Source organism: Malania oleifera, chromosome 3 (assembly GCF_029873635.1).
Source record: "Malania oleifera isolate guangnan ecotype guangnan chromosome 3, ASM2987363v1, whole genome shotgun sequence".
Classification (NCBI taxonomy): Eukaryota; Viridiplantae; Streptophyta; class Magnoliopsida; order Santalales; family Ximeniaceae; genus Malania; species Malania oleifera.
The window spans coordinates 56,708,041-56,735,770 of record NC_080419.1 but is presented as its reverse complement, the minus strand read 5'-3'; the positions used below and the strand labels follow the sequence as shown (position 1 = coordinate 56,735,770).

The following is a 27,730-nucleotide window of genomic DNA, read 5'->3' as shown; positions in this document are numbered from 1 at the left end:
CTCTATCTCTCCTTACATTTTTCTAACTTTAGCTTTTTCACCTCTCTTTTTTCTCCCTCCTATAATTTCTATGATTTCTTACTGTTCCTATCCCTACACTTTTAATGGGAGTTGATATAATGAATTCATTCACAACCAATTCATCATCTACCTATCTAAATTTATACCATCATTTAAAAGGTGCTTATTTTTTTTATCAAATACATGGAAAAAGCAAATGCGGGATCAACTTGGCCCAACCCAAATGACTTAAGAACAAGGTAGCATGCCCAGGTTAACCCATCTAAAGGATTTCAAGTCATAGCTAAAAAGACCATAACCATAAACCTACCAATGACGGATTACTACCAGACAAACAATAGTTTTTGCCTAATCACTAAACGGTGAGTGAGAAAATCGAACCCTTTACTCTTTTAATTAAAATTTTTTAATTATATGAGACCCTTTTTCTCATTTTCTTTTTAATACTTGCTTAACTATAAAATAATATTTAAGGATATTTAAAATAATATACAAATAGTGCAAAATGGTCCTAGTTCTTAATTGTGTGCACACCTACTTTGTTGTGACACTCGCAAAAATGCAAAAAAAATAAAAATGAAAGTCACCATCACCTATTAGCAAACTAGAGTAACAAACAACTAATAGTTACTACTGGAACTGTTTTTGTATTGTTTTGTTTTATATTTTGGTTTTTGTTTGTTGATGCTTCCTTTTTTATTTATTGCCTGTGTGTATTTGTTTGTCATGCTATTGCTACTATTAGCTGTTTTTCACTCTAATTTACAATCAATGGCTTCATCAGATTGATAAATAGTGTAGGTTTTAGGCCTCAGAGTGAAAAAATGTGTATTTAAAAGAAAAACCAAAAATGGGTCTGGCACTACGTAAGTTCAAATCACATAGTATGCAACAAAAAAAAAAAAGAATGTTGAAGGTGAAATTGATTTACTGTTTTTCATCAATATTATATCTGTATCAAGAAGCATCTTTTGCACTAGCAAGTCTTTTTTGCTTTAACTCCATACTCTCAATTTTTATGTGAAATATGGATGTTATTTACGCTAACCAATATCACAACTATACACTGGAACCAATATCACAACTAAAACCTACACTTGACACAAAGAATGTACATATGCCTGTAAAGAAAGGTTGTTAAATCAAGGAAATTATAAAGATGAATCGCATGAAGGATGCGGTATCAGACAAGATGACTGATTTACAATGAATGGGTTTCCTGAAGCATCCAAATCAATGGTGACAGTGTCCCCCGGCATACACTCTCCAGAAAGGATAGCTTCACTCAACAGATCCTCAATTATTCTATTGACTGCTCTCCTAAGAGGCCGAGCACCATAGGTCGGGTTGCAGCCTTTTTCGCATATAAGATATTTCACTGATTCGGATACAACAAATGAAATCCCAAGAGATACAAGTTTCTCTTTCACCTCTTGCAGCATCAAGTTCAAAATTTGGAGCATCTGGAAAACAAAAATGGATGGTTGAAACTTTAAATTTACATGTAGCAAACAGTCATCTAGTCATGGATTACTACAGAGTTTATGTAACAATAAATTCCAGCTTCTGAACGTTGAAATTCTTCACTACTCAACAGTAATTATCACATTTGTTTTTCATAGTATTGGAAATCAAGTTAGCAGGTAAACCCCAATAATCAAGTCTGGTGGGCTTCCAATGGAAGCCATATAAATTTTCAGCAGCTTTGATGATGTAGATAGGGGAACATAGTAATAAGGAAATGAGGCGTTGATGTGGCAGATATTATGGAGCCCCTCAAAGCAACAAAATCATTGACAATGGTGAGTGTAAGGGACCTTAGATATTAAACTTTAGAAATGGTTTAACTGCCAAGAGAAGCAAGAATGGGAATGATGGATTGTGGAGGGTGACGAGGAAAGAAAATTGGACTTAAAAGGATAATGTTCTTTCATGATTTTACTGTCCTGGGTATTGCTTTTGTGGGATTGGCTTCTGAACTCTGGAGTAGCCTCAGGTGCTTCTTCAAACCCAGGTTTTTCTCCTTTGTCATAGATGAGGCTTTCAGGGATGGTCTTTTATGAGTTTACCTTGTGTTCTTGTAAGGTTTTTCTTCTATTTCAACAGTTGGAGAGGTGTCTGGAGGTTTTCGTGGTTCTATTTCAATAGCAGGTCTCTGCTGGTTTTTGCTTCTATGTTTGTTCAGAAATTTGTTATACTTGCAGGTCAGTCCTTAGTTGCAGCTGGGTGTTAGCTAAGACTATAGTAACTACAGCTTTCAGCAAGGGAATTGCTTCTTATATAGCTCAATGATTTTAGAGAAGAAAAGTTCATGCTCATTCATGGTTTGTGAGTAAGTGATTTGGCCCAGCATTGTTAGTTTCTTCAGTCTGTTTAGCTATTCATCAGGGTCTCCCGTAGCAACTTGTTTAAATGGTTTTCTGCTGTGTGAAAGGGTAGCAGTTTAAAATAAAAATTTGGGGCATAAAGTTTTGGGTTAACCAATTCAGGGTTCTCTAGTGGTATATTAACAATGCAGATTTTTTTTTGTTAGCAGTTTGAGTATGTTGTATTACCAGGAACAATACTGTGTTTGCAAAGATACAAATCAGTCCAGATTCCTTCCTTATGGAAGTGAATGCAAATATAAAGAACATCTCAACTTGGTTCAGCACGTTCATCATCATCCTGAGTCCATTGCAAAGAATCAAAGGTGGATACCTCCGGAAGGGCTTGTCAAATTTGTTAGCCCTAGTGGCTAAGGTTCTTCATTCAAGCTTGTTTTGATGATAACAACCTATTAGTGATTCTTGGGTAAGCTAATATTTTTCCTCAAGTCCAATTCAAATAAACAGGTGGATACTAAAGCAAGCATAAGGATCAGACGAACCTTGATGAAACAATGAGCAAAAGCATACATAAGGAATACTCAAGGCACAACCAACCGAAGATCTTATGGTGTTTTATATGTATAATGGGCTGTGTGTGAGGTAGGATATTCCTGTAACTCTTGTGGCATGATATTGGTAAGAATACTTAGCAAGAGTTGAGCTAGTGCATCTGCATGTTAGTTCATAGGATATCTTTAACAAACTTAATAAGCCCTTAAACAGATTTTTACATGATATCCCATACTTAAACAAACTTTTATAAGGACTAGTTTTTAACAAATTTAGGGTGTAATCTCACAAACTTGGTCCCTATTTTTTTTAAATAATGGTTAAGCAACCAAAGAATATGGAACAAATCAAGTGCTTAGATGGTTTTCTGAAAAGGGCCTAACCTCCAAAAAACAGTTGACGGTTTGGGAAGAGCCCAGAAAACCGTCGACAGTTTGGTTCATGACTTGGCCATTCTATAGAAAAACGTCGACGGTTTGGAAAAGCTGAAGAAAACCGTCGACGATTTCTGGCAGAGGCAGACTGCATTAAATGAGTTTAAAACGGCTAGTTCTTGTTTTGTCTTGCCTCAATAAATGCCCAACAGCTAGTACGTCCCCTTTGGCAATAAATGCAACCCTTTAGCATTCAATTTCATATACATTAATTGAAGCATTTAGTTGTTGAGATAATTAGTGAAGCATTCATTCTAGCTCTTACTTGCTCAAGCTCTCTTGCTGTTTATTCTTAGTTATATATCAGTTACTGAAAGAGAGTAGTGTGAGGTTTTATTTGTATCATCAGCTCAAGAAGGAGCACCATCTTGTAATCTCTACATTCTTTGTTGAGTGTGATTCTTGAAGGTTCTTCGTGAGCTTTCGTTAAGGTGATTCTTGGTGAACACCGTGGTTGTTAGCTCTTGGTGAGCAGCTGGGTTTTGTACCTGTGTTGTAAAGGCTTCCCCGCCTTGAAGGGGATTGGTTAGTGGATTTGGGAATCCTTTGCTTGGTGCTAAGGTGTGGACATAGGCTTGGAGCCAAACCACGTTAAAATGTTGTGTTGAGCTTCTCTCTCCCTCATCTTGTTATTTGTTGAGATTATTTGCTTTGTTATTTATAGTGGTATTCTTCACTTGCGTCTTTCCAAAGTTTTTATTTTGTAGCAATCCTTATTGTCCATGAAAAAGGTCCATTCACCCCCCCCCCCCCTCTAGACGCACACCAAGGCCGACAAAATTTAATTTCGATGCAGCGTTTAGTGTGGAATCTAAAATAGCGTATGTAGCAATGGAGGCTAGGGATGAGGTGGGAAATATGATGGGTGGATGGATAAATTCAGGTGTTGACATGGACCCAGCTTCTGGGAAAGCAGCAGCTGTTTTTTTTTTTTTTTTTTTTTCATTAAAAATTGCTAGGCAAAATGATTTTGAAAAGGTGATTTTTGAAGGAGATGCAAAAGGCATCATAGAAGACATTATACTTATTCAGAGGATCCCAAATTGGAGATATAGTATCATTGTGGAGGATATTAGAAAGCAACTTAAAGAAGTCCAAGGGTATTTCGTCTTTTCAAAAAGGGATGCTAATAGACTGGCACACTCCTTGGCAGCTGAGCTGCGTCTCAGCAGTTAGCAGAAGAGATTTCTCACAGTTATTCAAGCTTGCCAGCTGAAATTCATAAAGTTTGGATAGAAGAGCTTCCCAGTTCTGGACTCCAAAGTTTCAGTCCCCTCTCTTACTCTGTAAGTTTTTTTTTCTGTTCCTTTGTTTTCTGTTTTTTCTTTTTTCTGGTTGTTGCCTTTGGATATTTCTTACCTAGCAAAAAAACAAAAAAAAGAGTATGCTGTGTTGTTCCCCTGTGCACACGCACCCTGGGGGGTGGTTGTGCCAGGTCTACCCTTCTTTTGTCAACATTAATGAATTTTTTTAACGAATCTAACCTTAATTGAAGAAAAAACACAGCTTTGGTTCTTGTGTTGAGGGATGAAATGAAAAAAAAAAAACTTGAGAAAAAAAAATCACATAACAAAAATTGTTTGAGGAAGTGAAATTACACCAGGGTTGTTTTTAAGCCAAGGCACGTGCTAGGGTGCATGCAAATCATCTATGATTCTGGTGTAATGGAATCTGGGTTGATTCCATATGTTTTCATAGAATTGATCCAAGACATTCTAATGTAGGATAAAGCCATCTGAACATTAATAGGAGCACATAAATGTGTGAAAAGCAACAAACCTGAGCCTTTTCAAGGGGATGGAAGACAACAATTTCATCTATTCTGTTGAGCAACTCTGGGCGAAAATATGCCTTGAGTTCTTCCATTACAATAGTTCTCATTCCAGAATATGAAGTTGACTTATCATCCGCAATCAAGAAACCAAAGGAGTTGCATCTCCTCTTAGCGATGGCATCAGAACCTACATTTGAAGTCATCACTACCAACGCATTCTTAAATGATACTCTTCTTCCCTGTTAATCAACAGTTAAGAACATAAGAGAACAAACTGTCAGATACTATCTAGTAAAGAACACATTAAATAAAACTTGTTCGGTGAAAAGGGTTTTCCTCTCCTTATTTTCTTTCTTTTTCATCTTCTTGCAATTATACTTTCCATCTCTTGGACCAAAAACAAAAATCCCCAAAATTTTTCTTATGGCATGTACTCCTGTTCTTTTCAAGTGCAATTAGAGAATGTACTTTGTCTTTTGCACAAGAAATTAATACAAACCTCAGAATCAGTAAGGTGTCCATCTTCAAACATTTGGAGGAGGATGTTGAAAATATCTGGATGAGCTTTCTCTATTTCATCTATCACTACAACTGCAAAAGGCCGTCTTCTAATAGCTTCAGTCAGAATCCCTCCCTCTCCAAAGCCAACATAACCTGGAGGTGACCCTATTAATCTACTAATGGACTGCCGCTCCATATATTCACTCATGTCCAATCTTATCATGGCTGTCTCCTGCAGTTAAGATTGAAAGAGAAATAACGGTCATGCAAATTAAAATAAGTATACCAATGAAAAAAGTATTGAAATGCTAGCCACACATCAACTGAAGCCCTGGGAGGCTAAAAACTCAAATAAAATGTAATGTGTCTAGCAGACTGCACATCCCACTTCAGTGGGAAACTCAGGAGTAGGATGATCTATAGCCTCTATATAAACATCTTTGGCATACTTCAGTAAACATCTTTCCCAAACATTTTGGGAAATATTTGCAAGTCCACTTCATTCAACTCACTGGGCCAGTAGGCTGCTGGAAGCGTGACCAAGACCCTCGTGAATTACACCAGGGTTGTTTTTAAGCCAAGGCACGTGCTAGGGTGCATGCAAATCATCTATGATTCTGGTGTAATGGAATCTGGGTTGATTCCATATGTTTTCATAGAATTGATCCAAGACATTCTAATGTAGGATAAAGCCATCTGAACATTAATAGGAGCACATAAATGTGTGAAAAGCAACAAACCTGAGCCTTTTCAAGGGGATGGAAGACAATCACAGCACCGAATAGAACCAGGACCATGAAATCTACTATAATCTCCCCAATATCTCTTTCAATACATATTGCAATTTATATACTTGTATATAATATCTCCCAGGTATTACTCCATTTTATTATTGTACCTTGTTTCCACTTCTAGTTCACATTATCATGTTCATTTATATGTAATTCGGGTATAATAGTTTTCTTCTCCTTCAACATGTATATATTTCTCCCATAATAAGCAGTAAGTATGAATTGTGTTTTTTTTTTAATAGAAAAATAAATTTATTAAAAGAAAAAAAATAAATACAAAGTGGAGAATAAGGCATCCTCCGGAATCAAGCCAAAAGTGCTTGCCACTGTTGAAACTGTGAAAAACACTCCTTTGAAGCAACCACGAAAAATGGTCCATAATTGATGCAAGATGGCCAATTCTATCCAAAGCAACTGCAAACACTAAGAAAGGCCATTAAAAATGTGAGCATTTCTCTTCAACCAGATGACCCAAAGCATTGCAAAGACAACACAGTGAGATAATCTCCTAGCATCCTTTTCCCTTCCAAAACCTCAAGAAGTACCCAAGGAAGCCAGAAAAGGCCAAGCCAAAAAGAATCTATGGAAATTTTAGTTACTGTAAAACCTAATCATGCAGAGAAGGATAGTTTATTCCTTTAATATATATTTTCCTGAATTACCCCTCACATATAGCCCTCATTTAGTTGATTTTTGTTAGATTACTACTTAAAGGATTAAGCTAGTAGGTTGTCAGCCAACAATGCACTTCAAGACTTAACACTCTCCCCCAAACACAGCCTGACAGCACGTGAAAAGATAAACACATGACAACTAACAACGATTCCAGGGAATACAATAATTTTATTAAACACCAAAAAATAAAGGCAGGAAAGGAGACTAGAACCCAGGACCTCCTGATAACCAGCTCTAATACCATGTTAGATTATCACTTTATCTAAAATCTTAAGCTATTCGGTTGTGGGCTAACAATGAATATCAAGCTTTAACAATTTTTTATTTATTTATTTTTGGCCCGCGCCCCCAGGGGGGGGGGGGGGAGTGGAACAACCAATTACTCTAATGTGGCATTTGTTTTGATTCAACCAAAGATTCCTAAAAATCATCATTCATTCCAATATTCCACATTTAGCTCACATTTTATAATCGGGAATCCCATTCCCAGGAATGATAGATATTCCACAAAACTCTTCAACGCCAGCATCCCTACTCCCATTTTAAAAGATAGGTATCCCGATTCGCAACCAAAAAGAATCACCAGAAACTATGGAGTGACAAAAAATATCGCACTTATTTTTTAAAAATCCAAAATTATCCTCATTTAAAAATAAGTTTGCATTATTGAATCAGCTTTTGAATTATATAGTTGTTTATAATCTTATTTAAATTATTGCCTATATTTTCAATGAATTGGGAAATTTTTTCGTATATTATTTTATCTGCTAAATTTTGTGCTAAAAATGCTATATATAAACTTTTTTTGGGTCAAGTTTGTCCAACTCAAGAATATTTTGGGAATAAAAAGTTACTTTATCATCTCCTAGAAATAAACTAAACATGGAAATACCACATGCCTAGGAATCTATCAATATCATGCTTCTAAACCAAATGTGGGAATCCTATATTTCCAGGAATCACAATGCCTTAGATGCTGTGAACCAAACACCAGATAAAGCTCAAGCATGGAACAATCTTGTCATGACCCTCCTCCCAGATCTTCCAAATAAATTAACATTTTTAGCTCAGCACAAAGTTTCAATCATATAGATTTCTCAATACCATTTAATATTTCAAAAGAAGCCATCTTCATTGACAATCACAATGACACAAAACAAAGGGGAAGAAAACAATCCAAACATAAAGATTAAATAATTTTAAACTCGCTCAAAAGTTCAGAAAGAGGAAAACAAAGCCCTGACCATAAAAATATAACAGTATCAATGAGGGGGAACTTAAACTCACTCCACAGTACAATCAGAATTCATTACAGCTATTTTACCCCCTTTTGTTAGTTAAATCTCAAATATAAACCTTCAAATTCAAGGCAAGAACTTTATTTAAAAGATAAAAAAAGGCTGAAGGTTACACATGAATACCCCCCAAGACCCATTCCCACTCCCATAACAACACTAATCACACACAAATAACATGCATGCATACACACATGCACCACATTGATGCCCACATGTGTGCAAACACATGTGGGGGGAGAGAGAGAGAGAGAGAGAGAAAGAGAGAAATACACAGATATGGGTATAATATCTGTCCAATCAAGACAAGTGTTTTCACAACAAATTTTCAACATGTTAAAACAGATGATCCCACGTATTCTCAACATGCCAGTTGATTCAATTTGGCTCCAACTACAGTCCAATCTGATCATGACAATTGAACAACCAAAATTATCTGAAGCTTTCCCCCAATTAATTAATCAACAAAACTCCAATGCTTGGTGTCCCATCCTCTAGTAATGCCAGCCAAGCTCCATACATTCAAACAAACAGTCGCAAACTTCATTTAGAAAAAGATTAAAAAAAAAAATGAAGAAGAAGAAGTAGAAAGAAAGCAAGTAATGAACCAAGGAATTACATCCCACTTTCATCAAGTCAACAAGTCCACAAGGAAGCAAGCATAAATTTAGAGAAGCTCAAGAATCATTGCAAATCACGGCCACAACAACCCAGATTCCAATCTCCACTGCCAACTTACACAGCTCTCATCCCTGTAAGTTGGCAGTGCTGATAGTGGAGAGACCTCAGGTGTGAATAAATGCTGAGAGTAAATAAATGCTGATCAAAGTTGGTGCATATATATGATGCCACTGCAGAACAAGAAGTTTTGCAACAACCCTTTAGGCACCTTTCATAATATAGATAGATGTGCAACCAGCGCTTAAATAAAATCAATTTGATCAAGGTGCTTCTGGTTTGATGAGAGACAAATAATTATTATTTATGCACATGTATTGTTGTAAGTAAATAATTACTTTCGCATGTGTATTGTTAAGTTTGGACTAACATTTTTTATTATACTTATAAACTAAATTTCTATGAAGGGTGAATTGTGGTTTTATTAGTTAATGCTTAAATACTTTTCTATAAAATGACGAGATAAAACAGAAATACCTTGTTCATCATTGTGCTCCTTAGAGCATCTCCAACAACAGTTTTAAGCAGACAAGTTTTAACCAATTGTGCATTAACAAACCATTGCATAACAGAAACTATCAAGATTAGCAGCATTCCAAAAACCCTGCAAAAAACTACCTTTGAATTGCATTTTAACAGAAAATGTTGGAGTTGACATAGAGTACAGGAATACAAATTGAAGAAATAGTAAAAAAATTGGGAGGTTGATGCATATGGTTGCTTATAGTCCCATGGCTTCAGCATTAGTTGGTATGGTGTCTGACATGTCCATCAAAGAGTAGTTATATTCTTTTTCTTGTGTTTGGTTTTTTAAAAGAAGCAGAATAAACAATTTGAAGGAACCCGTACTCGAGACAAAATGGATGATCTCAAAGAGTGCTCGATTATCATATCAATCTCTCTAAAAGAAATAATTAAGGGATATTGCATGTTGCCTTACCGATCCGAAATAGCATGCTGCCAAAGCCTTTGTCAGTTCAGTTTTCCCAACCCCTGTTGGACCACAAAAGAGCATTACTGCCATTGGCCTCTTAGGATCATTGATTCCAACTCGGAATCTCCTGATCGCTCGAGAAATAGTGGCAACAGCCTCATCTTGACCAACAACTCGTTTCCTAAGTTGCTCATCAAGGCCCAACAGAAGCCTTCTTTCATCCATAGCAAGTTGCTGAACTGGAATCCCAGATGCAAGTGAAGCAACTGCTGCAATATCATCTGGTACCACCACCTGAGGTCTGAGAAAATCAAAGCAGGAAATTTAGTTAATTATCAAATTGATCTCTAGATGGATACAAGCCTTCTAATTTCATCCTTCATTCATATTTTCAGGGCCAAATATCATACTCGTCATCATTTAATGCAGAAGGCGAAGGGAACATTGAAACAAGTTCAGTGGTATCATCCTTGCTAGAACAAACATCGTACTCCTTCTTACTTGCCAGGAGCTGCTTATATTAGGGATTAAACTGGCATTAATTATCAGAAAATCATTAGAAATTTAGCAGTACACGTATATGGACAATCTCTTTACCACCTCATGCATGACTTGAACAGTTCTAATTTCTTGCCAGTAATCATTTGGTGACTTTGAAAGTATATATCTTTGCTGTTCCCTTCTCTTCATGAAAGCTTTGATACGAGCTCTACTTCCTGCCTCATCAATGAGATCAATGGCTTTATCAGGAAGATACCTATCAGATATATACTTGGCTGACAGTTGAACAGATGCACCAATGGCTTCAAGTGTGAATCTGCAGTTGTGATGGGCCTCATATTTCTCACGAAGACCTAACAATATCCTTACTGCATCATCCTGAGTGTTTAGAAACCCAATGAAGAGTTAGATACCACTTTAAAAAGTGAGCTGAATATGCACAATGAGGAACAACCTGGCTAGGCTCATTAATCCACACAGGCTGAAATCTTCTTGCTAATGCTTTGTCCTTCTCAAAATGCATCCTGTATTCATCTACAGTAGTCGACGCAATGCACTGAAAGTAACAAGATCTTGAACACTAATACAACTAATGTCTTGTAAATAAAGAACCTTGTAAACAAGTAACATTTAGAGAGGAGATGCTAGATTTAATTAAACCTCCAGACAATAATTCTATGAAAAATACACGGAAAGTGTGCGTTAGATTCATCCTACAAGAGTAAAATTTCTGTTCTCTTTTCCAATGTGTTCTGCTACACTTCCTAGAAAATAATGCTATTACAACAACACAATTCCGCAAGTAAAAGGAATAATGAAACTCAGCAGATCATTGATAGATCTGATAACAGATGAAGGAATATTAGTTTCCTGATTCTACAAAGTTGTGTATGCATGTGTTGTGTGTTCAAAAATTTTCTATTTAGGAAATTTTGGATAATGTTTTATAAATATCAAAATCATAAGTTTAACTACAATAGAGTATTTTGTTTAAAAAACAAAAACTACGTTAGGTAATTAAATTACAAGTTCAAATAAACCACAATAACTCAATCATATAGTGATTGAATTTTAAAGTTTTCTTCAAAAATTTAATATACATATACTAGACCTTATTCTAAAATTGAATCCATTTATAATTTCTAAGTATTTCAGTTAATCAAATTCTATAGAAAAATTTCTTATTGAGAAGCTTGAGTTTGATAGTTGATTTACTAACTTCTTACAACATACATAATCAATTTGTTTTTAAACTTATAAACTATACTAGAAATTATCTAAATATGTCTTTAGTTCATTCTATTTGATAAACATAATTATCATATACAAAACTGAATAATATAAAGATTAAATAATTCGACATATTTACTCAATATTATTGTAGTCATGCTTGCTTCTAGTTTCAACATATTTACTTATCTTGACTACATGTGTGCACATATATAGTATAAACTAAGAAGTTTTTTGAGACGGTTCTTGCTAATATGCATGTATGTATGTGTGTGTGTGTACATGTATATGTATGCATGTCTATACGTATGTATGTATGTATGTCAAGTTATAGTTAAGCTGTAAGGTATCAGATATAAATAGATAGCAGACTATTGGTAATATATATGTAGTCATAATATTTTGTTTATATCAGGTGTGCAATGCAAGGAACTCCCACGTTCCAGTCCCAAGAGGAGAAGGAACAAGTTCAAAGTTTATTAACTTATCTTGTAAAAATAGGTATTAGCAGCAAAATTCTCTTAGACGAGGTTCACTTCGTTCAAATTTCAAGTTCTAAACAAGCTTCAAAATCATCAACTCAGGTTCAGTTAAAAGGATCCTTTAGTTCTAGTTTGTCCCTTGCACTTTAATATCATGCAGTGCATTTGAGCACTGCCTGTACTCTCCTTCACATTGCAGTCCTCTTACTGTCAAGCACATTCATATCACTCATTTGTTTTCCCATGTCCAATATCCTTATATCATCAATGCACCTACTAACAGAAAAAATAATTTAAACAAAAAAAAAAAACTTGTTTGCATTTTACAAATTCCAACTACCATTTTTGGTAATTAAAATAGAAATTAAATGAGTGATTTATAACTTATATCCCTTTGAACTGCAACAGGATGCCAGTGAGATAACTGCTTACAAAGATCATAATCCAATTAATCAGATGAGGCCCTTTTTCTGACAGATTCCTAGGTAAAGACACAAGCCTAAACTTGCAACTAATTATACAAAGCCAACTTGATTATTAGTGGGGCTCACTTGATAAACTGACTAAAACTAAGGAGTCATTTGGTATCACTGTCAAAAAATAGAGAAACCAAAACCAAAAACTAGAAACAAAAACTAAAAACTAAAAACTAACAACCTGTTTGGTTAACATTTATAAAACATACAAATTAAAAAAATTAATTAAAAATGCTCATTTTCATCATTTAGGTGAATACAATAAGAATGAAAGCAACAGGAAGTAAGGAATTTATCTCCCCCATGGAATCCCACAATACAGAAATCACTCCTGCACGACTTTCTTCTTCCAACTCTCTTCCTCCTTCCATCAAGAGAACTGTCTCTTCAAAAATCACAAACCTTGTTGAATACTCTTACATACCTAATACAGCCCAGATTGAAGAAACCTCCCTTCTTCTCCAAAGTCCCTCCAATATATTCCGAAGAAAGAAATCGCTAGCCCAACAAGTGCGAACCCTTATATCTCATTAGAAATCACCATGTTCAAGGTCTGTACGAGTGGCCATAAGCATCTGAGTGATGTCAGCAACATGTTCTTCTTGGGATGAGGCATGTTCTTCTTGGGATGAGGCCGATAAGGCTTCAGTGGAAACATCACTGTAATCGTCACTCACGGAGGCTAATTCCGATGGAGAAGGAATCTCATCAATGAGTAAGGATGGGTACTTAGGCTCAAATTCAGAAGGAAGCTCAGGGATCTTGAGTTTTTGTTCTGGAAAAGAGGTGGGTGGCACTCCTCTGGGTGATGGAGGATTTGGTTGTGAGGTTGTGGGGCTTGCCTTTTTATGGATGAGGGAATGTTTTCTGAAAACCTCAGCCGTGGACTTAAGGCATTTGGAATAATCTGGCTGTGTATATGAGGATGGGGAAGATGGCGAGGAAAAGAGGGAATAAGAGGGAGTGTAAGGATAGGCCTTAGGTATATAAAGGGATGGTGGATGTGGAGGTTTGTAAAAATCTTGCTCCATCTGGGATAAGTGATCTTTTAGCTTTCTAATTTCTGCCTCTTTGAAATCAAACTCTGCTCCGAAATAGCCTGTCTTAATGTAGTGTCTTAAATCTACATCAAGCTGGTCAATTCTAGCCTTCAGATCAGTATACATCTGTCCAATTCTGGAATCAATATGGCCTATGCGGCTGTTCATTCAAGAGCTCTGAGAGATTAATCTATCAACCTTGTGTTCCCGAGTTTTAAGAGTCTCATTTTGAACCCTGACGTTTTGAGTTTGCCAATTAAGGACTTCCTCAGCTTGAGAAGGCAGTTCTTTGGTTCCATCAAGCTAAATTTCTATAGGCTGGACAAAAGGTTTGGAATAAAAATTTGCCTCTGGTTGTGACTTTGATTCAAAAGGAGGGAAATTTTTTTAATATGAAGAAGTCATATAACAAGGAATAGGTTCTGGAACTGGATGAGGAGTGGCTTCAGGAAATTCAGGTTTGGGCTCTAGTTCAAGTGGTAATAATCTTTCTTCTTTTAAGATTTGGATAGCACTTTCATAGATCCATAGTGGTCTTGGTTTTTCTTTGGTAGGACTAGGTCCTATCCAGGGACTATTTGGATCTTCTGGTCCTCGTTTAGGAAAAGGTTTGCACGTACTCTGATGCTGGTGAGAAATGAAATTGCAATCACAGTCTTCATCACACATCGAGGAATCAACATCCCATATGAAATGTCCTTCAACTTTGTCTGTATGGACTGGAAATCCATCAGCTTTAACATAGTTTATGGGAATTTTGTCTTCAAATGTAATAGGACGAATCATAAGAGACTGAAATATAGGAGGAGTGCTGGATGAAGGAGCTTCTAGCGATTTGAACACTGTCTTTACATTTCCATCAGAACATCTTTCAAACTTAGCTTCTGAAAGATGGATAAGTTCCTTTTGCTGATGAAGTTGTTCATAACTAGTAATCCATTCTAAAGGAATAAGCTGCTTCAAATCATCTTTGGAAATTTGCCTTGGAATTTGAAGAATGGTGGGGACATCATCTCCCCTTTTTGCAGTGATCAAAATAGTGTTTTCAGCATTTCCTGGGAGTGGAAGATCAACAGCATGATCTTGTAGTCGATAAATGAGCTAATGATGAAGAGTAGCCATATAGGAGGATGCTACTTGTGGAGCTCCTAATATCTACAATTGAATTTTTATACAGTTTTTGAGATTCTTATCCCTAAGAGGGATATTGAAATTAGGGAAGAAAGTAAGTGAAATGCTTCCTGCCTAGAGAGTGGTGAGAGAGGTGCCGATCACGGCATGCTCATATTGAGTAAATGTAGTGTTAAGAAGGGTAATTCTAGCAGTGACTGGGAGACCTTTCCGACCATGGAGGGTGAGGATCAGACGGACAGCACCAAAATGAAGATGGGTAAATCCCTCCTTGATCCATTGATCAATCATATCTTGGCAAATCTCAAGGTCTACATATTGTTCCTTGGAAAAGGAAGGAATTATCAAGGGCGGTGGTTTGGACATACTCTTTAACTGGTGATCTCTGATGAGATATAAGGGTTCGCACTTGTTGTGCTAGAGATTTCTTTCTGCGGAATATATTGTAGGGACTTAGGAGAGGAAGGGAGGTTTCTTAAATCTGGGCTGAATCAGGTATGTAAGAGTATTCAACAAGGTTTGTGATTTTTGAAGAGACGATTCTCTTGATGGAAGGAGGAAAAGAGATGGAAGAAGAAAGTCGTGTAGGAGTGATTTCTTTGTTGTGGGATTCCATGGGGGAGACAAATTCCTTACTTCCTGTTGCTTTCATTCTTATTGTATTCACCTAAATGATCTCAACTTCCTGGACTCCAGGTAAGATGGCTCTGATGCCACACAGGGTCGGGAGCCTCAAGGTCCAAAATAGAGACACCAATCAGCCCCTTTTCTCCTCCAGCCGACTCCAAAGGGCACTAGATACTTCGGGCCACAATGGTGTCAAAATCAAGACCAGGGGGGACCGTACAATCTTTCTTATGTGCACGATCCTCCTGGAGAGGCAAGCACAAAGCATACTCGAATCCCTTTTACAAGTTCATAGAGGTGGATACAAAAGCCTTTTAAGCAACAGTTTTCAGGAACTTTAAAGTCTAGAATGCCATGGAAGAAGAGGGAAATATTTAGATAGGTTTTCTCCTGGTGTTGCCCTCAAATGGAAAAGCAACCCCCCTATTTATACTTATGGAAGCTCATAATTATTACATGACTTACCATGACAGGACCCAAAGCAACTTTAATAAAGTGACCTTACACAGGCTTTTACATTTACATGACATAAAGCAATGACATGACCCAAAGCAACTTTAATAAAGTGACGTGACACAAACTTTTACATGACATAAAGCAATGACATGACCCAAAGCAACTTTAATACGGCAACCAAAGTCTTGACAATGTTAGGTCTACATGTGGTGTGAAGGAGATAAGTTAAGATTGACGTAGTCCTCATCAGTAATTTCTCCATACACTAGATGGTAATAAATGGGTGGAAATCCATTGTACTCATCAATTTCCATAGGATCCTGGGAATCTTGAAATAGTTCTCCTGCAGGGATGTCCTTTGGTGGAGTGAGATAGTCAGGAACAAGCTGGATAACTTCAGGGCCATAAGGAGTATTGTTAAAACCACAGAGAAATTGAATCAAAGGCTCCCTGTATCTTGGTCATAGCTTGGTGAGGTCATGAACTATTTCCTATACGAAGGCAGAATTGTGGGACCACATTAGATTCTTATAGGAATTGTAGAAGTAAGGCCTATGTAAAATGAACACACAATGAACTCTTGAGGCTTCTTCTGAAGTTAATTTCCAAATGTTCTGGTTTCCTATTAATTCGATCAATTTTTTCCTCCATGACGGCAGAGGGTCGAACCATTGTAAAAGGATCCAAAGGAGAAATTCTTGATTGGATGGCTTGTACAAATGTTCATACACATCTCTTGTAGGGGGAAAATGATTGCATGCACCTGCAAAACTGAAACACACCAGATATACCATAAAATATTAGGATCAGAAAATGAGGTCGAACTAAGGAAATAAGGATTAAGGAAGGGTTTTGAAGGGTCAGATAAATGATGTTTGATCAGGGTGGCATATGTAGGAACATGGGCTTGGGCAAAGCTATTGATATGGCTGGTGGTGAGGGTTTGGCCTGAAAGGGGACCGAGGAGTTCAAGAGGATAGGTCATTTCTTTCGTGGCAGAGAGGTGAGAAACTTCTTCTGGTGAAGTCATCAAGATTAAGGGTATGGCTTTCTTGGCAAGGATAAAGAGGGATGATTGTTCCGATTTACTGAGCATATCTGTCAAGATATTGTGTTTTCCTTTTATATGTTTCACCGTGAAATCATATCTGGAAAACTAGTCTTTTCAGACGAAGTATTTGAGGATCTGGGAGAGTTTTGTTCCGGAATCCATTAGCCCTTTTTCTCCTCTAGCCGACTCCAAAGGGCACCAGATACACACACAGGGTTGGGAACCCCAAGGTCTAAAATAGAGACACCAATCAGCCCATTTTCTCCTCCAGCCGACTCCAAAGGGCACTAGATACTTCGGGCCACAGTGGTGTCAAAATCAAGACTAGAGGGGACCATACAACCTTTCTGATGTGTAGGATCCTCCTGAAGAGGCAAGCACAGAGCATACTCAAATCCTTTTTACAAGTTCATAGAGGAGGATACAAAAGCCTTTTAAGCAACAATTTAAGGAACTTTAAAGTCTAGAATGCCATGGAAGAAGAGGGAAATCTTTAGATAGGTTTTCTACTGCAGGGATGTCCTCTGGTGGAGTGAGATAGTCAGGAACAAACTGGATAGCTTCAGGGCCATAAGGAGTATTGTTAAGACCACGAAGAAATTGAATCAAAGGCTGCTTGTATCTTGGCCATAGCTTGGTGAGGCCATGAACTATTTCCCATACGAAGGCAGAATTGTGGGACCATATTCTTATAGGATTGTAGAAGTAGGGCCTATGTAAAATGAACACACAATGAACTCTTGAGGCTTCTTCTGAAGTTAATTTCCAAATGTTCTGGTTTCCTATTAATTCGATCAATTTTTTTCTTCCATGACGGCAGAGGGTCAAACCATTGTAAAAGGATCCAAAGGAGAGAGTCTTGATTGGTTGGCTTGTACAAATGTTCATACATCTCTTGTAGGGGGGAAATGATTGCATGTACCTACAAAACTGAAACACACCAGATATACCATAAAATATTAGGATCAGAAAATGAGGTCGGATTAAGGAAATAAGGGTTAAGGAAGGGTTTTGAAAGGTCAGTTAAATGATGTTTGATCAGGGCAGCATATATAGGAACATGGGCTTGGGCAAAGCTATTGATCTGGTTGGGGGTGAGGGTTTGGCCTGAAAGGGGACCGAGGAGTTCAGGAGGATAAGTCATTTCTTTTGTGTCAAAGGTGAAAAACTTCTTCTGGTGAGGCCATCAAAATTAAGGGTATGGCTTTCTTGGCAAGGATAAAGAGGGATGATTGTTCCGGTCTATTGAGCATATCTGTCAAGATATTGTATTTTCCTTTTATATGTTTCACTGTGAAATCAAATTTGGAAAACCAGTCTTTCAGACAAAGTATTTGAGGATCTAAGAGAGTTTTGTTTCGGAATTCAAGTGCTTTTGGAAAGCTAGAATTATCCATCTCGATTGTGAAATGTCTGGTTCTGACATGAAAATCGAATTTTTGGATCCTGTATCTTACGGCAAGGATTTCTTTGTAGACCGTATGATAATGTTTTTGTGAAGGTTTGAGTTCTCCACTAGCATGTCCATAGTAATTTCTTTTTCTATCCTTTTCTTTAAGCAATAATGCCCCCCAGAAGTGATCACTTGCATTAATTTGCAGGTCAAGATTCCCAGTTGATGGGGTTGTGAGAGATGGTGGATTTTGTGCAGCCTTTTTGAGGTGTTTGACAGCATTAGTTTGATCCGATCCACACGATGGTGGATCCTTTTTCAAGAGTTTGGACAGCTAGCTAGTGAAATTTCTCACATGGGGAATAAAGTCTCTGATGAAGTTAATAATGCCAAGGAATTGTTGAATCTACTTTTTTGAAAGATATTCATCTGGGAAGCGCAATAATTCTTCGGCAATACGTGGTCCAGGAGTAAATTCACCATGTGAACTTTTAATTCCCAAGAAACCAATTTCTCGTTTTCCAATGCTACTTTTCTTTTGGGAAAACATAATTCCATGCTTATCAATAAGATGATGAAATTGTTGCAGCAATTGATAATGATCTTCCCGGATTTTCTAAAATAATAATATATCATCAATATATATCAAAGCACTGTGGAGAATAGGATTGAAAATTCTTGTCATGGCCTTTTGAAACAATGAAGGGGCCGTTTTAAGCCCAAAGGGTAGAACAGTCTATTGGAACTGTTCATTTGGGATGTAGAAAGATGTTTTATATCAATCTTCGGGATGAATTCCAAGTTGCCAAAATGCTCCCTTAAGATCAAATTTTGAAAAGATCTCTACTTCTACAAGATGAACAAATAAAGTTTTGTGTTTTGAAATAGGAAACTTATCATCCTTAATGAAGGCATTTAGGGGCTCATAATCAATCACTAATCTCTTTTTTCCCCTGACCTTTTCTGAACATTTTTCCACATAGAAGTCTTGACATGCCCAAGGAGAATCTGTGGGCTCAATAAGGCTTTGCTTAAGAAACTGCTTACATTCGTCTCGTGCCATTTTCAGAACTGAGGGTGTCATACCCGAATGAGAGGCTTTTGTTGGATTTACATCCTCATTGAGCTTGAAAGGCAACTTGATGAAGAAATTAGGATTTTTCCAAAGAGGCCTCTGATGAATAAATTGATCATGGCTTTCAGCACAAAGCTTTAATAGTTGATCTTGGATAGGCTGATAATCTAGATGTCCTTCCTCTAAAGAATATATTTTGGTTATAGGCGTAAAAGGCTTGAACTCCCGTTTGCACTTAATTCCCGTGGGAAGGATTCTGAGGGATTTGGACTAACAATAAACATCTCATCCTAATACAACATTTGTATCAGGAAGTGAACTTCCAATCACATGAGCCCAGACTGTGCAGTTGGGAAGAAGCTTGAATCCAACTTTCCTTTTTGATACCAAGGAAATGGTAAAGATTTGGTCATTGGCCGTTTTGAAAAAATGGGTATTATGAGACCAGGATTCTAAGGGGAGAATCTTTGGATTAATCATGGTTTTGTAAGAACCTGTATCAAAATATGCGATAGCAGGAATGGGCTTGCTGTATTTTTTCGGAAGAATTTGGATTTGGACATGGGGGCTTAACTGGGACTATTCTAAAAGGAACATCTGTTGAGCCTAGAACACTTCTTCAGAAGAATCAAAATAATCACCATCAGAATAATTATCTTTATTTGAATCAAAAGGATCAGTGATAAGAAGAACAAAGACTGTATCACTGTCCATTTCTTCTTACTCTGAGTAGATGGATTCAATATCAGCATCTTCAACTTGTAATTGTTGAATCATTTTTGCTGATTTTGCTCAATCATGAGGACACTGTTGTGCATAATGTCCCCTTTTGCCACAAATAAAGCATCGGGAAGATTTCCTCGTTTCTCTTTTGTGCTTCTTTCTAAAGAATTTAAACTTCTTAGACTTCTTAAGACCAAGGACTTTATGAAAATGCTGCTTCTTTTTTGGGCTGCACGTGCAGTATTTATCTTTGCATTTAATTTGTAAATAGGGCTTTCTACACTGCTTATTAAACCTGTGATTTTGTTGAAGCATCTTGGAAAATAATTCAAGAGTATCACATAGTTTATCCAAAGAAGCAGGGGCCAATTGCTGAATTTCTCCAAGAGAGATTTCTCTGAGTGGTTCCGGAGAGAATTAATTTTCCTCTGGAGCTCTGCTTGAAGTTCTTCGAGCAAAGAGTTAATATAGACTTGTCTCAGATTTTTATCATTAAAACCCCCCAAGAGATCGTATCTCTTAGACATTCTTTGGTAATGGAATTCAAGATCCTTTCTCTTCAGAGAGCAGCATCACATCTCAAAATATTCTTGCCTAACTTGAGTAGCGTGCGTATCTAGGTCTCCAATGAATTCTCTGTAGAGAGTACCGAGTGCAAAGGAAGGTGACTGTGTCTGATAAATTGCAGCTGTTTGTAATCTCTTAGAGCTTGGAAACAATCTCTGAGAGATCCAGTAAACCTAGATGCGAATTCCATTAAAACAACTTCTAAAAAATTCTCAGTCTTGGATAATTGAAGATCTATCCCTGCTCCAAATTCTCCTATTCTGTCCCTCCATTTGATCGAGGGAATATCATCAAAGGAGAACCAAGGGCCATTAGAAGGCTTCAAAGGGAAGTTTCCGTTGGGGTTCCTGAGCTTTTGTTTCAGCTTCTATGGGTTCTTCAACAATTGTAGTAGTTTCAGATATGTCATCTGTATCCCGAACCCTAGATGGTTCAGGGTCTATACGGGTGGCCATAAGCATCTAAGTGATGCCAACAACATGTTCTTCCTGGCATGAGGTTGATAAGGCTTCAGTGGAAACATCACTGTTATCGTCACTCACAGAGGCTGATTCCGATGGAGAAGGAATCTCATCAATGAGTAAGGATGGGTACTTAGGCTCAAATTTGGATGGAAGTTTAGGGATCTAGAGTTTTTGTTTTGGATAAGAGGTGGGTGGCACTGGTTTGGGTGATGGAGGATTTGGTTGAGGTTGTGGGTCTTGCCTTTTTATGGATGAGGGAATGTTTTCTGAAAACCTCAGCCATAGACTTAAGGTATTTGGAATAATTTGGTTGTGTATAAGAGGATGGGGAAGATGGCAAGGAAAAGAGGGAATAAGAGGGAGTGTAAGGATAGGCCTTAGGTATATAAAGGGATGGTGGATGTGGAGGTTTGTAAAATTGCTCCATCTAGGATAAGTGATCTTTTAGCTTTCTGATTTCTACCTCTTTGAAATCAAACTCTGCTCCGAAGTAGCCTGTCTTAATGTAGTGTCTTAAATCTGCATCAAGTTGGTCAATTCTAGCCTTCAGATCGGGATACATCCGTCCAATTTTGGAATCAATATGGCCTATGCAGCTGTTCATTCGAGAGCTCTGAGAGATTAATCTATCAACCTTGTGGTCTAGAGTTTCAAGAGTCTCATTTTGAACCCTGGCATTTTGAGTTTGCCAATATAGGACTTGCTCAGCTTAAGAAGACAGTTTTTTGTTTCCATCAGGCTCAATTTCTATAGGCTGAACAAAAGGTTTGGAATAAAAATTTGCCTCTAGTTGTGACTTTGATTGAAGAGGAGGGAAATTTTTATCATATGAAGAAGTCATATAACAAGGAATAGGTTCTGGAACTGGATGAGGAGTGGCTTCAGGAAATTCAGGTTTGGGCTCTAGTTCAAGTGGTAATAATCTTTCTTCTTTTAAGATTTGGATAGCACTTTCATAGATCCATAGTGGTCTTGGTTTTTCTTTGGTAGGACTAGGTCCTATCCAGGGACTATTTGGATCTTCTGGTCCTCGTTTAGGAAAAGGTTTGCACGTACTCTGATGCTGGTGAGAAATGAAATTACAATCACAGTCTTCATCACACATCAAGGGATCAACATTCCATATGAAATGTCCTTCAAATTTGTCTGTATAGACTGGAAATCCATTAGCTTTAACATAGCTTATGGGAATTTTGTCTTCAAATGTAACAAGGTGAATCATAAGAGACTGAAATATAGGAGGAGTGCTAGACGAAGGAGCATCTGGAGATTTGAACACCGTCTTTACCTTTCCATCAGAACATCTTTCAAACTTAGCTTCTGAAAGATGGATAAGTTCCTTTTGCTGATGAAGTGGTTCATAACTGGTAATCCATTTTAAAGGAATAAGCTGCTTCAAATCATCTTTGGAAATTTGCCTTGGAATTTGAAGAATGGTGAGGACATCATCTCCCCCCTTTCTACAGTAATCAGAATAGTGTTTTCAGCATTTCCTGGGAGTGGAAGATCAATAGCATGATCTTGTAGTCAATAAATGAGCTGATGATAAAGAGTAGCCATATAGGAGGATGCTACTTTTAGAGCTCCTGATATCTGCAATTGAATCTTTATACAATTCTTGAGATTCTTATCCCTAAAAGGATATAGAAATTGGGGAAGAAAGTAAGTGAAATGCTTCTTGCCTGGAGAGTGGTGAGAGAGGTGCCGATCACGACATGCTCATATTGAGTAAATGTAGTGTTAAGAAGGGTAATTCTAGCAGTGACTGGGAGACCATTCCGACCATGAAGGGTGAGGATCAGACGGACAGCACCAAAATGAAGATGGGTAAATCCATCCTTGATCCATTGATCAATCATATCTTGGCAAATCTCAAGGTCTACATATTGTTCCTTGGAAGAGGAAGGAATTATCAAAGGCGGTGGTTTGGACATACTCTTTAACTGGTGATCTCTGATGAGATATAAGGGTTCGCACTTGTTGTGCCAGAGATTTCTTTCTGCGGAATATATTATAGGGACTTAGGAGAGGAAGGGAGGTTTCTTCAATCTGGGCTGAATCAAGTATGTAAGAGTATTCAACAAGGTTTGTGATTTTTGAAGAAACGGTTCTCTTGATGGAAGGAGGAAGAGAGATGGAAGAAGAAAGTCGTGCAGGAGTGATTTCTGTGTTATGGGATTCCATGGGGGAGATAAATTCCTTACTTCCTGTTGCTTTCATTCTTATTGTATTCACCTAAATGATCTCAACTTCCTGGACTCCAGGTATGATGGCTCTGATACCACACAGAGTCGAGAGCCCCAAGGTCTAAAATAGAGACACCAATCAGTCCCTTTTCTCCTCCAGCCGACTCCAAAGGGCACCAGATACTTTGGGTCACAGTGGTGTCAAAATCAAGACCAAAGGGGATCGTACAATCTTTCTGATGTGTAGGATCCTCCTGGAGAGGCAAGCACAGAGCATACTCAAATCCTTTTTACAAGTTCATAGAGGTGGATACAAAAGCCTTTTAAGCAACAAAATTTATTATTATTATTATTTTACTTAATCATTTTACTTTCAAATTTTACTTTAAAAATTTTATTAGACAGGACAATTGAAAATAGTAAAAGTATTTCATAATTGGCTTTACTATTATTTTTTGAAATTTATTTTTATTTTTTAAATTTTATTTAAATCCATATGATCATTTAATTTTGATTTTAATTTAAAAGTGAATAAAATGAACTATTTAATTCAAAAAAACTATTTCTAGATATTAAAATTTATGGCAACAGGTTATAGAACAACTAAAAACCATAAATTCTAGTTTTCAATTTTTTGACAAACAGCTAAAAATCGACAACAGAAACAGAAAACTAACAATTATATAAACACGTTTTTATAATTTGTTTACTCACTGTGGACAAACAGGAACAGAAAATAGAAATAGAAACAAAACCAAACATACCCTAAACTAATAAATCGTGGTTGCCAACTAAGTTTTAGTCCTATCTTCGCTTGAGTACTTCCCATAAGGGACATTTTCATGCCCAATAATTCTCTAGATGAAGTCTTCAAGGATCAAGTGACAAATTATGAGCATCGCAGTATATTATGAAAAACACCTGTACTTGACTCCTCGCAAGTGCTGGTTTCAATAGATTGGCAATGTCAAGACCAGACCCTTTATTTCCTCGTTCAACTGTTCTGGATTCGAGAAGCACATGAGCTTCATCAATAAAAAGAATGACATCACCTGTAAATGCAAGCATTTTAAAACTTAGCAATAGGAAAAGCACTTTTGTTCCCAAACAGAGCTCTGAAAATGCATTAACCTGATTTCAGTATTTCACTGACTAATGAAGTCACACGTGCCTCCAGTTCTCCCCTCTCCTTCGCACCAGCCATTAGCAGTGCTATATCCAAGGAAAATACACGTTTTTCCTAGGAAGAGAACAATGAACTCATCAAAACTAAAAAGAAAACTGTTTCCAACAAGAAATGAAGCACAAGCACAAGAAACAGGATGAAACTAACAGTACAAAAACTATAATCACCAATTACTGTTTGAGGAGAAACACACCAATAGAAAGGCAGGAACATGTGCCTGTGCAATGCCAATTGCCAGTCCTTCAGCAATGGCAGTTTTTCCAACCCCACTTTCACCGAGAAGAATAGGGTTATTTTTGGTTCTGCGGCAAAGTATCTGAACAATCCTTTGATATTCAGTTTCTCGGCCAATAACAGGATCTATGAGTCCTTCACTTGCACGGGCAGTAAGATCAACACAGAACTGTGCTAAAGCACTACTCTCTGAAAAAGTGGAGTTGAATTGTAAATAATTACTCTCTATTTTTATACTTAAGAAAGAATTTGGATAAGACTGAGGAGAATGACTTGTCACCACTTATTTTTTCAGGGAATTGTACAGAAGCAGCTTTTCTAGGTAAGGATTTCGCACGCATCCTTTGGGATGCAATAGATGAATCCCTGCCATCTTTGGCAAGCTCCTCTTGAAGTCTGGAAACTGCCACAGCTACCAACTGGTTTACACTTGCTCCCAATCTGAAATTACATTTAATTTTAAAATTTAATAAATCAAATAACATGCAAGAAAGTTTGACCGGTAATTCTCCTCGACCTCTGGCATCTACAGAGAGTGAATATAAGTTTTGGCATAATCCAGAGAAAACATGATTTTCCTTGTCATAGCAGAATTGAAATGTCGTGCAAATAGTTGAATTTAGAAAGTCAAAAATTAACTTAAAAAATCAGATACTTGTTAAGGACGTTTCTTCCATCGTCATCAATGGTGAAAAGGGCAAAGGATATGTGCTCTGGGGAGATGAAATGATGAGATATCGCTCTGGAGTATTCAATGGCAGCCTCAAACACGCGCTTTGTGCTTGTGGAAAAGGGGAGAAAAGCAGTTGTACTTGTAGTGGTAGGGGTATTAATAGAAGTACTAGTGCTACTCTCACTGCTGTTAGTGGGAGTAATACTATCTTGATCACAGTGCAAAACAGCGCAAACAGCTTTGCGTGCCTTGTGGAGGTTGATGCTGGATCCAAGAAAGCCATCATGGTCATCGCTGCGAGAATGACGGCGCTCCTCATCCTCAGCAATCAAACCCAGCAAAAGATGTGGGGTAAATACCATTTCCTGGCCAAGTGCTTTGGCTTCTCTTTGGGAATAAATAACCACCTTAATTGATCGTTCAGTGAATCTCTCCAAGCTTCCAGCCGAAAACACCGGAAACCGCCTTCTGCTAGTCTTCCTCCCACTTCTCCTTCGATTACTGGTCGTGACAACAGAGGAAAAGCGCATACGAAGAATTCCCCGGATGCCATGACTGTGGGTCGGAGGCCTGTGGTGGGTCGGAGGCCTGTGAGAATCAGTAATCCTAATTCTACTCGTAGCAGCTGAACAATTAGAGTAATGAATGTGCTGATGGAGAGAAAATTGAAGTGGGAAATGAAGACCATGGTGATTAGTGCTAGATATTGGTAAAACTAGCATTCTTCTTCTTCTTCTTCTTCTTCTTCTTCTTCTTCGATTATAGGACTCATATAGCTATTTGATTATTTTTTTAAGCGTTGAAGATGGCTACTTAGTGAAGAAAAGGACCCGTTTTCTCTAGCTCCAATCCTTTCTGTCCTTTTGTCCTGTTAGGACTTCGAATGAAGCAAGAAAAGATGAAGAACAAGAAGAGGAAGAAAGGGATGGAGTAAGCTAGGATAACACGGCAAAAGGTGAAAGTCAAAACAAAAAGCCATCCATCGGCAACCTCCTCCCCCCCAAAAAAGCCCATTTTGCTTCCTTACAACATCGACCGTCTCACTATTTTACACACGCAACCAACTTATTGTTTGGTTCTGCGGCCATTGCAAGTGCAAACAGAGGAAGAATGAAAGGACTTGCGGTCGTTGGCCATTTAAAGGCAATAATAATCATGTGGGAGCATGGAACTCGCCAGCCGGGAAGAAGACAAACTCAGAAGGCAATCTGATTTTGGAGGGGTGGGTTTTGGGGCATGTGAAGGGGTTCTTCGTATGAGTGTCTGAGCTCATCGATTCATCCCAATTCGCAGCTTCAAAGGAACAGCTAGCTCTGCCATCCGCTAATAATAATTTCAGGTTGTGTATAATTGCAACTCAGGCGGCGGTTTGGACTCTTCCTTGAGCTTTTACGATACTGAATAATGCCTTCAGAACTCGCGATTGCCGGTTTCATTTAGCTTCGTTTGGTTGGAGGTAAAGGTCGGAGAATATCCTTTTTACGCTTCCGTCGGAGGGGCCGAAGGGGAATTGTAGAACTGAAACCAAATGGAATTTAGTGGTTAACTGATAGCTCGATTAACCGCCAGTTCAGTTTGGTCGTCCGCTTTGAAGTTTGAAGCGAAATTCTCATTACATTGCAAATATAAATCTATTTTAAAAAATTTAGGGTAGCAAAATCGAGTTTCTCACTATGCACTCGCCATTTAAGAACGAGGACAACTTTAATTAATTTTAATTTTAAAACGTATTGTATTTATATCAATATGTATGCACACATATACTAGGAGTTGGTTTAGTTTGTAGCCATAGTCTCTAACAATAGTTGAAGAAAATGACTCTTTATGTGATCTTTTCATAATCTCAAGAAACTAAAAAAGAAAGTCATAACTCTCTAGCAATAGTTGAAGAAAATGATCTAACACGGAATTCTTAAGAAAATGACTTAACATGGAATTCCTAAGAGTTGGTCTAGTTTGTAGTCCTCGCCTCTAGTCTATTAGTAACTCTTTGTGCAATCATTTTGCAATTCTAAGAAACCAAAAGGAGATCCAAAACTGGCTAACTAGCAATTAAAGGCCAAAACCTTGTAGGAATATTTAGGCTTTGACCAACAAATGAGTAAGGGTGAGGGGTAGTTGAGACCATAGTGGAAAGTCCCACCTTGCCCTTTAGGACTGCATTCGGTGCTTCCAATACTTGATAGTGAAGGTCCATGAGATGAAGGACCAAGTTGACCTTTATGCATTAACTGAGTTCTTCCAAGATGCAAT

At 37.6% G+C, this 27,730-nt stretch overlaps 1 protein-coding gene across 2 annotated transcripts; it reads right to left on the bottom strand.

Annotated features, from left to right (window-relative positions):
• Positions 1 to 931: 931 nt before the first annotated feature.
• On the bottom strand, positions 932 to 27,085 carry LOC131150478 (chaperone protein ClpD, chloroplastic). 2 transcript variants are annotated; one of them, XM_058101204.1, is made up of 12 exons: positions 25,460 to 27,085; positions 25,085 to 25,245; positions 24,764 to 24,993; positions 24,516 to 24,624; positions 24,306 to 24,436; positions 10,938 to 11,039; positions 10,580 to 10,861; positions 10,393 to 10,493; positions 9,989 to 10,283; positions 5,608 to 5,841; positions 5,114 to 5,347; positions 932 to 1,484 (listed from the first exon to the last, which is right to left on the bottom strand). In XM_058101204.1, the coding sequence occupies exons 1-12, from the start codon at positions 26,197 to 26,199 to the stop codon at positions 1,173 to 1,175; spliced, it is 2,931 nt and encodes a 976-aa protein (XP_057957187.1). In that variant the 5' UTR covers positions 26,200 to 27,085; the 3' UTR covers positions 932 to 1,172. The 2 variants fall into 2 exon arrangements, with proteins under 2 accessions (XP_057957187.1, XP_057957188.1); XM_058101205.1 differs by having other exon boundaries at positions 10,583 to 10,861; positions 25,460 to 26,991.
• Positions 27,086 to 27,730: the final 645 nt, after the last annotated feature.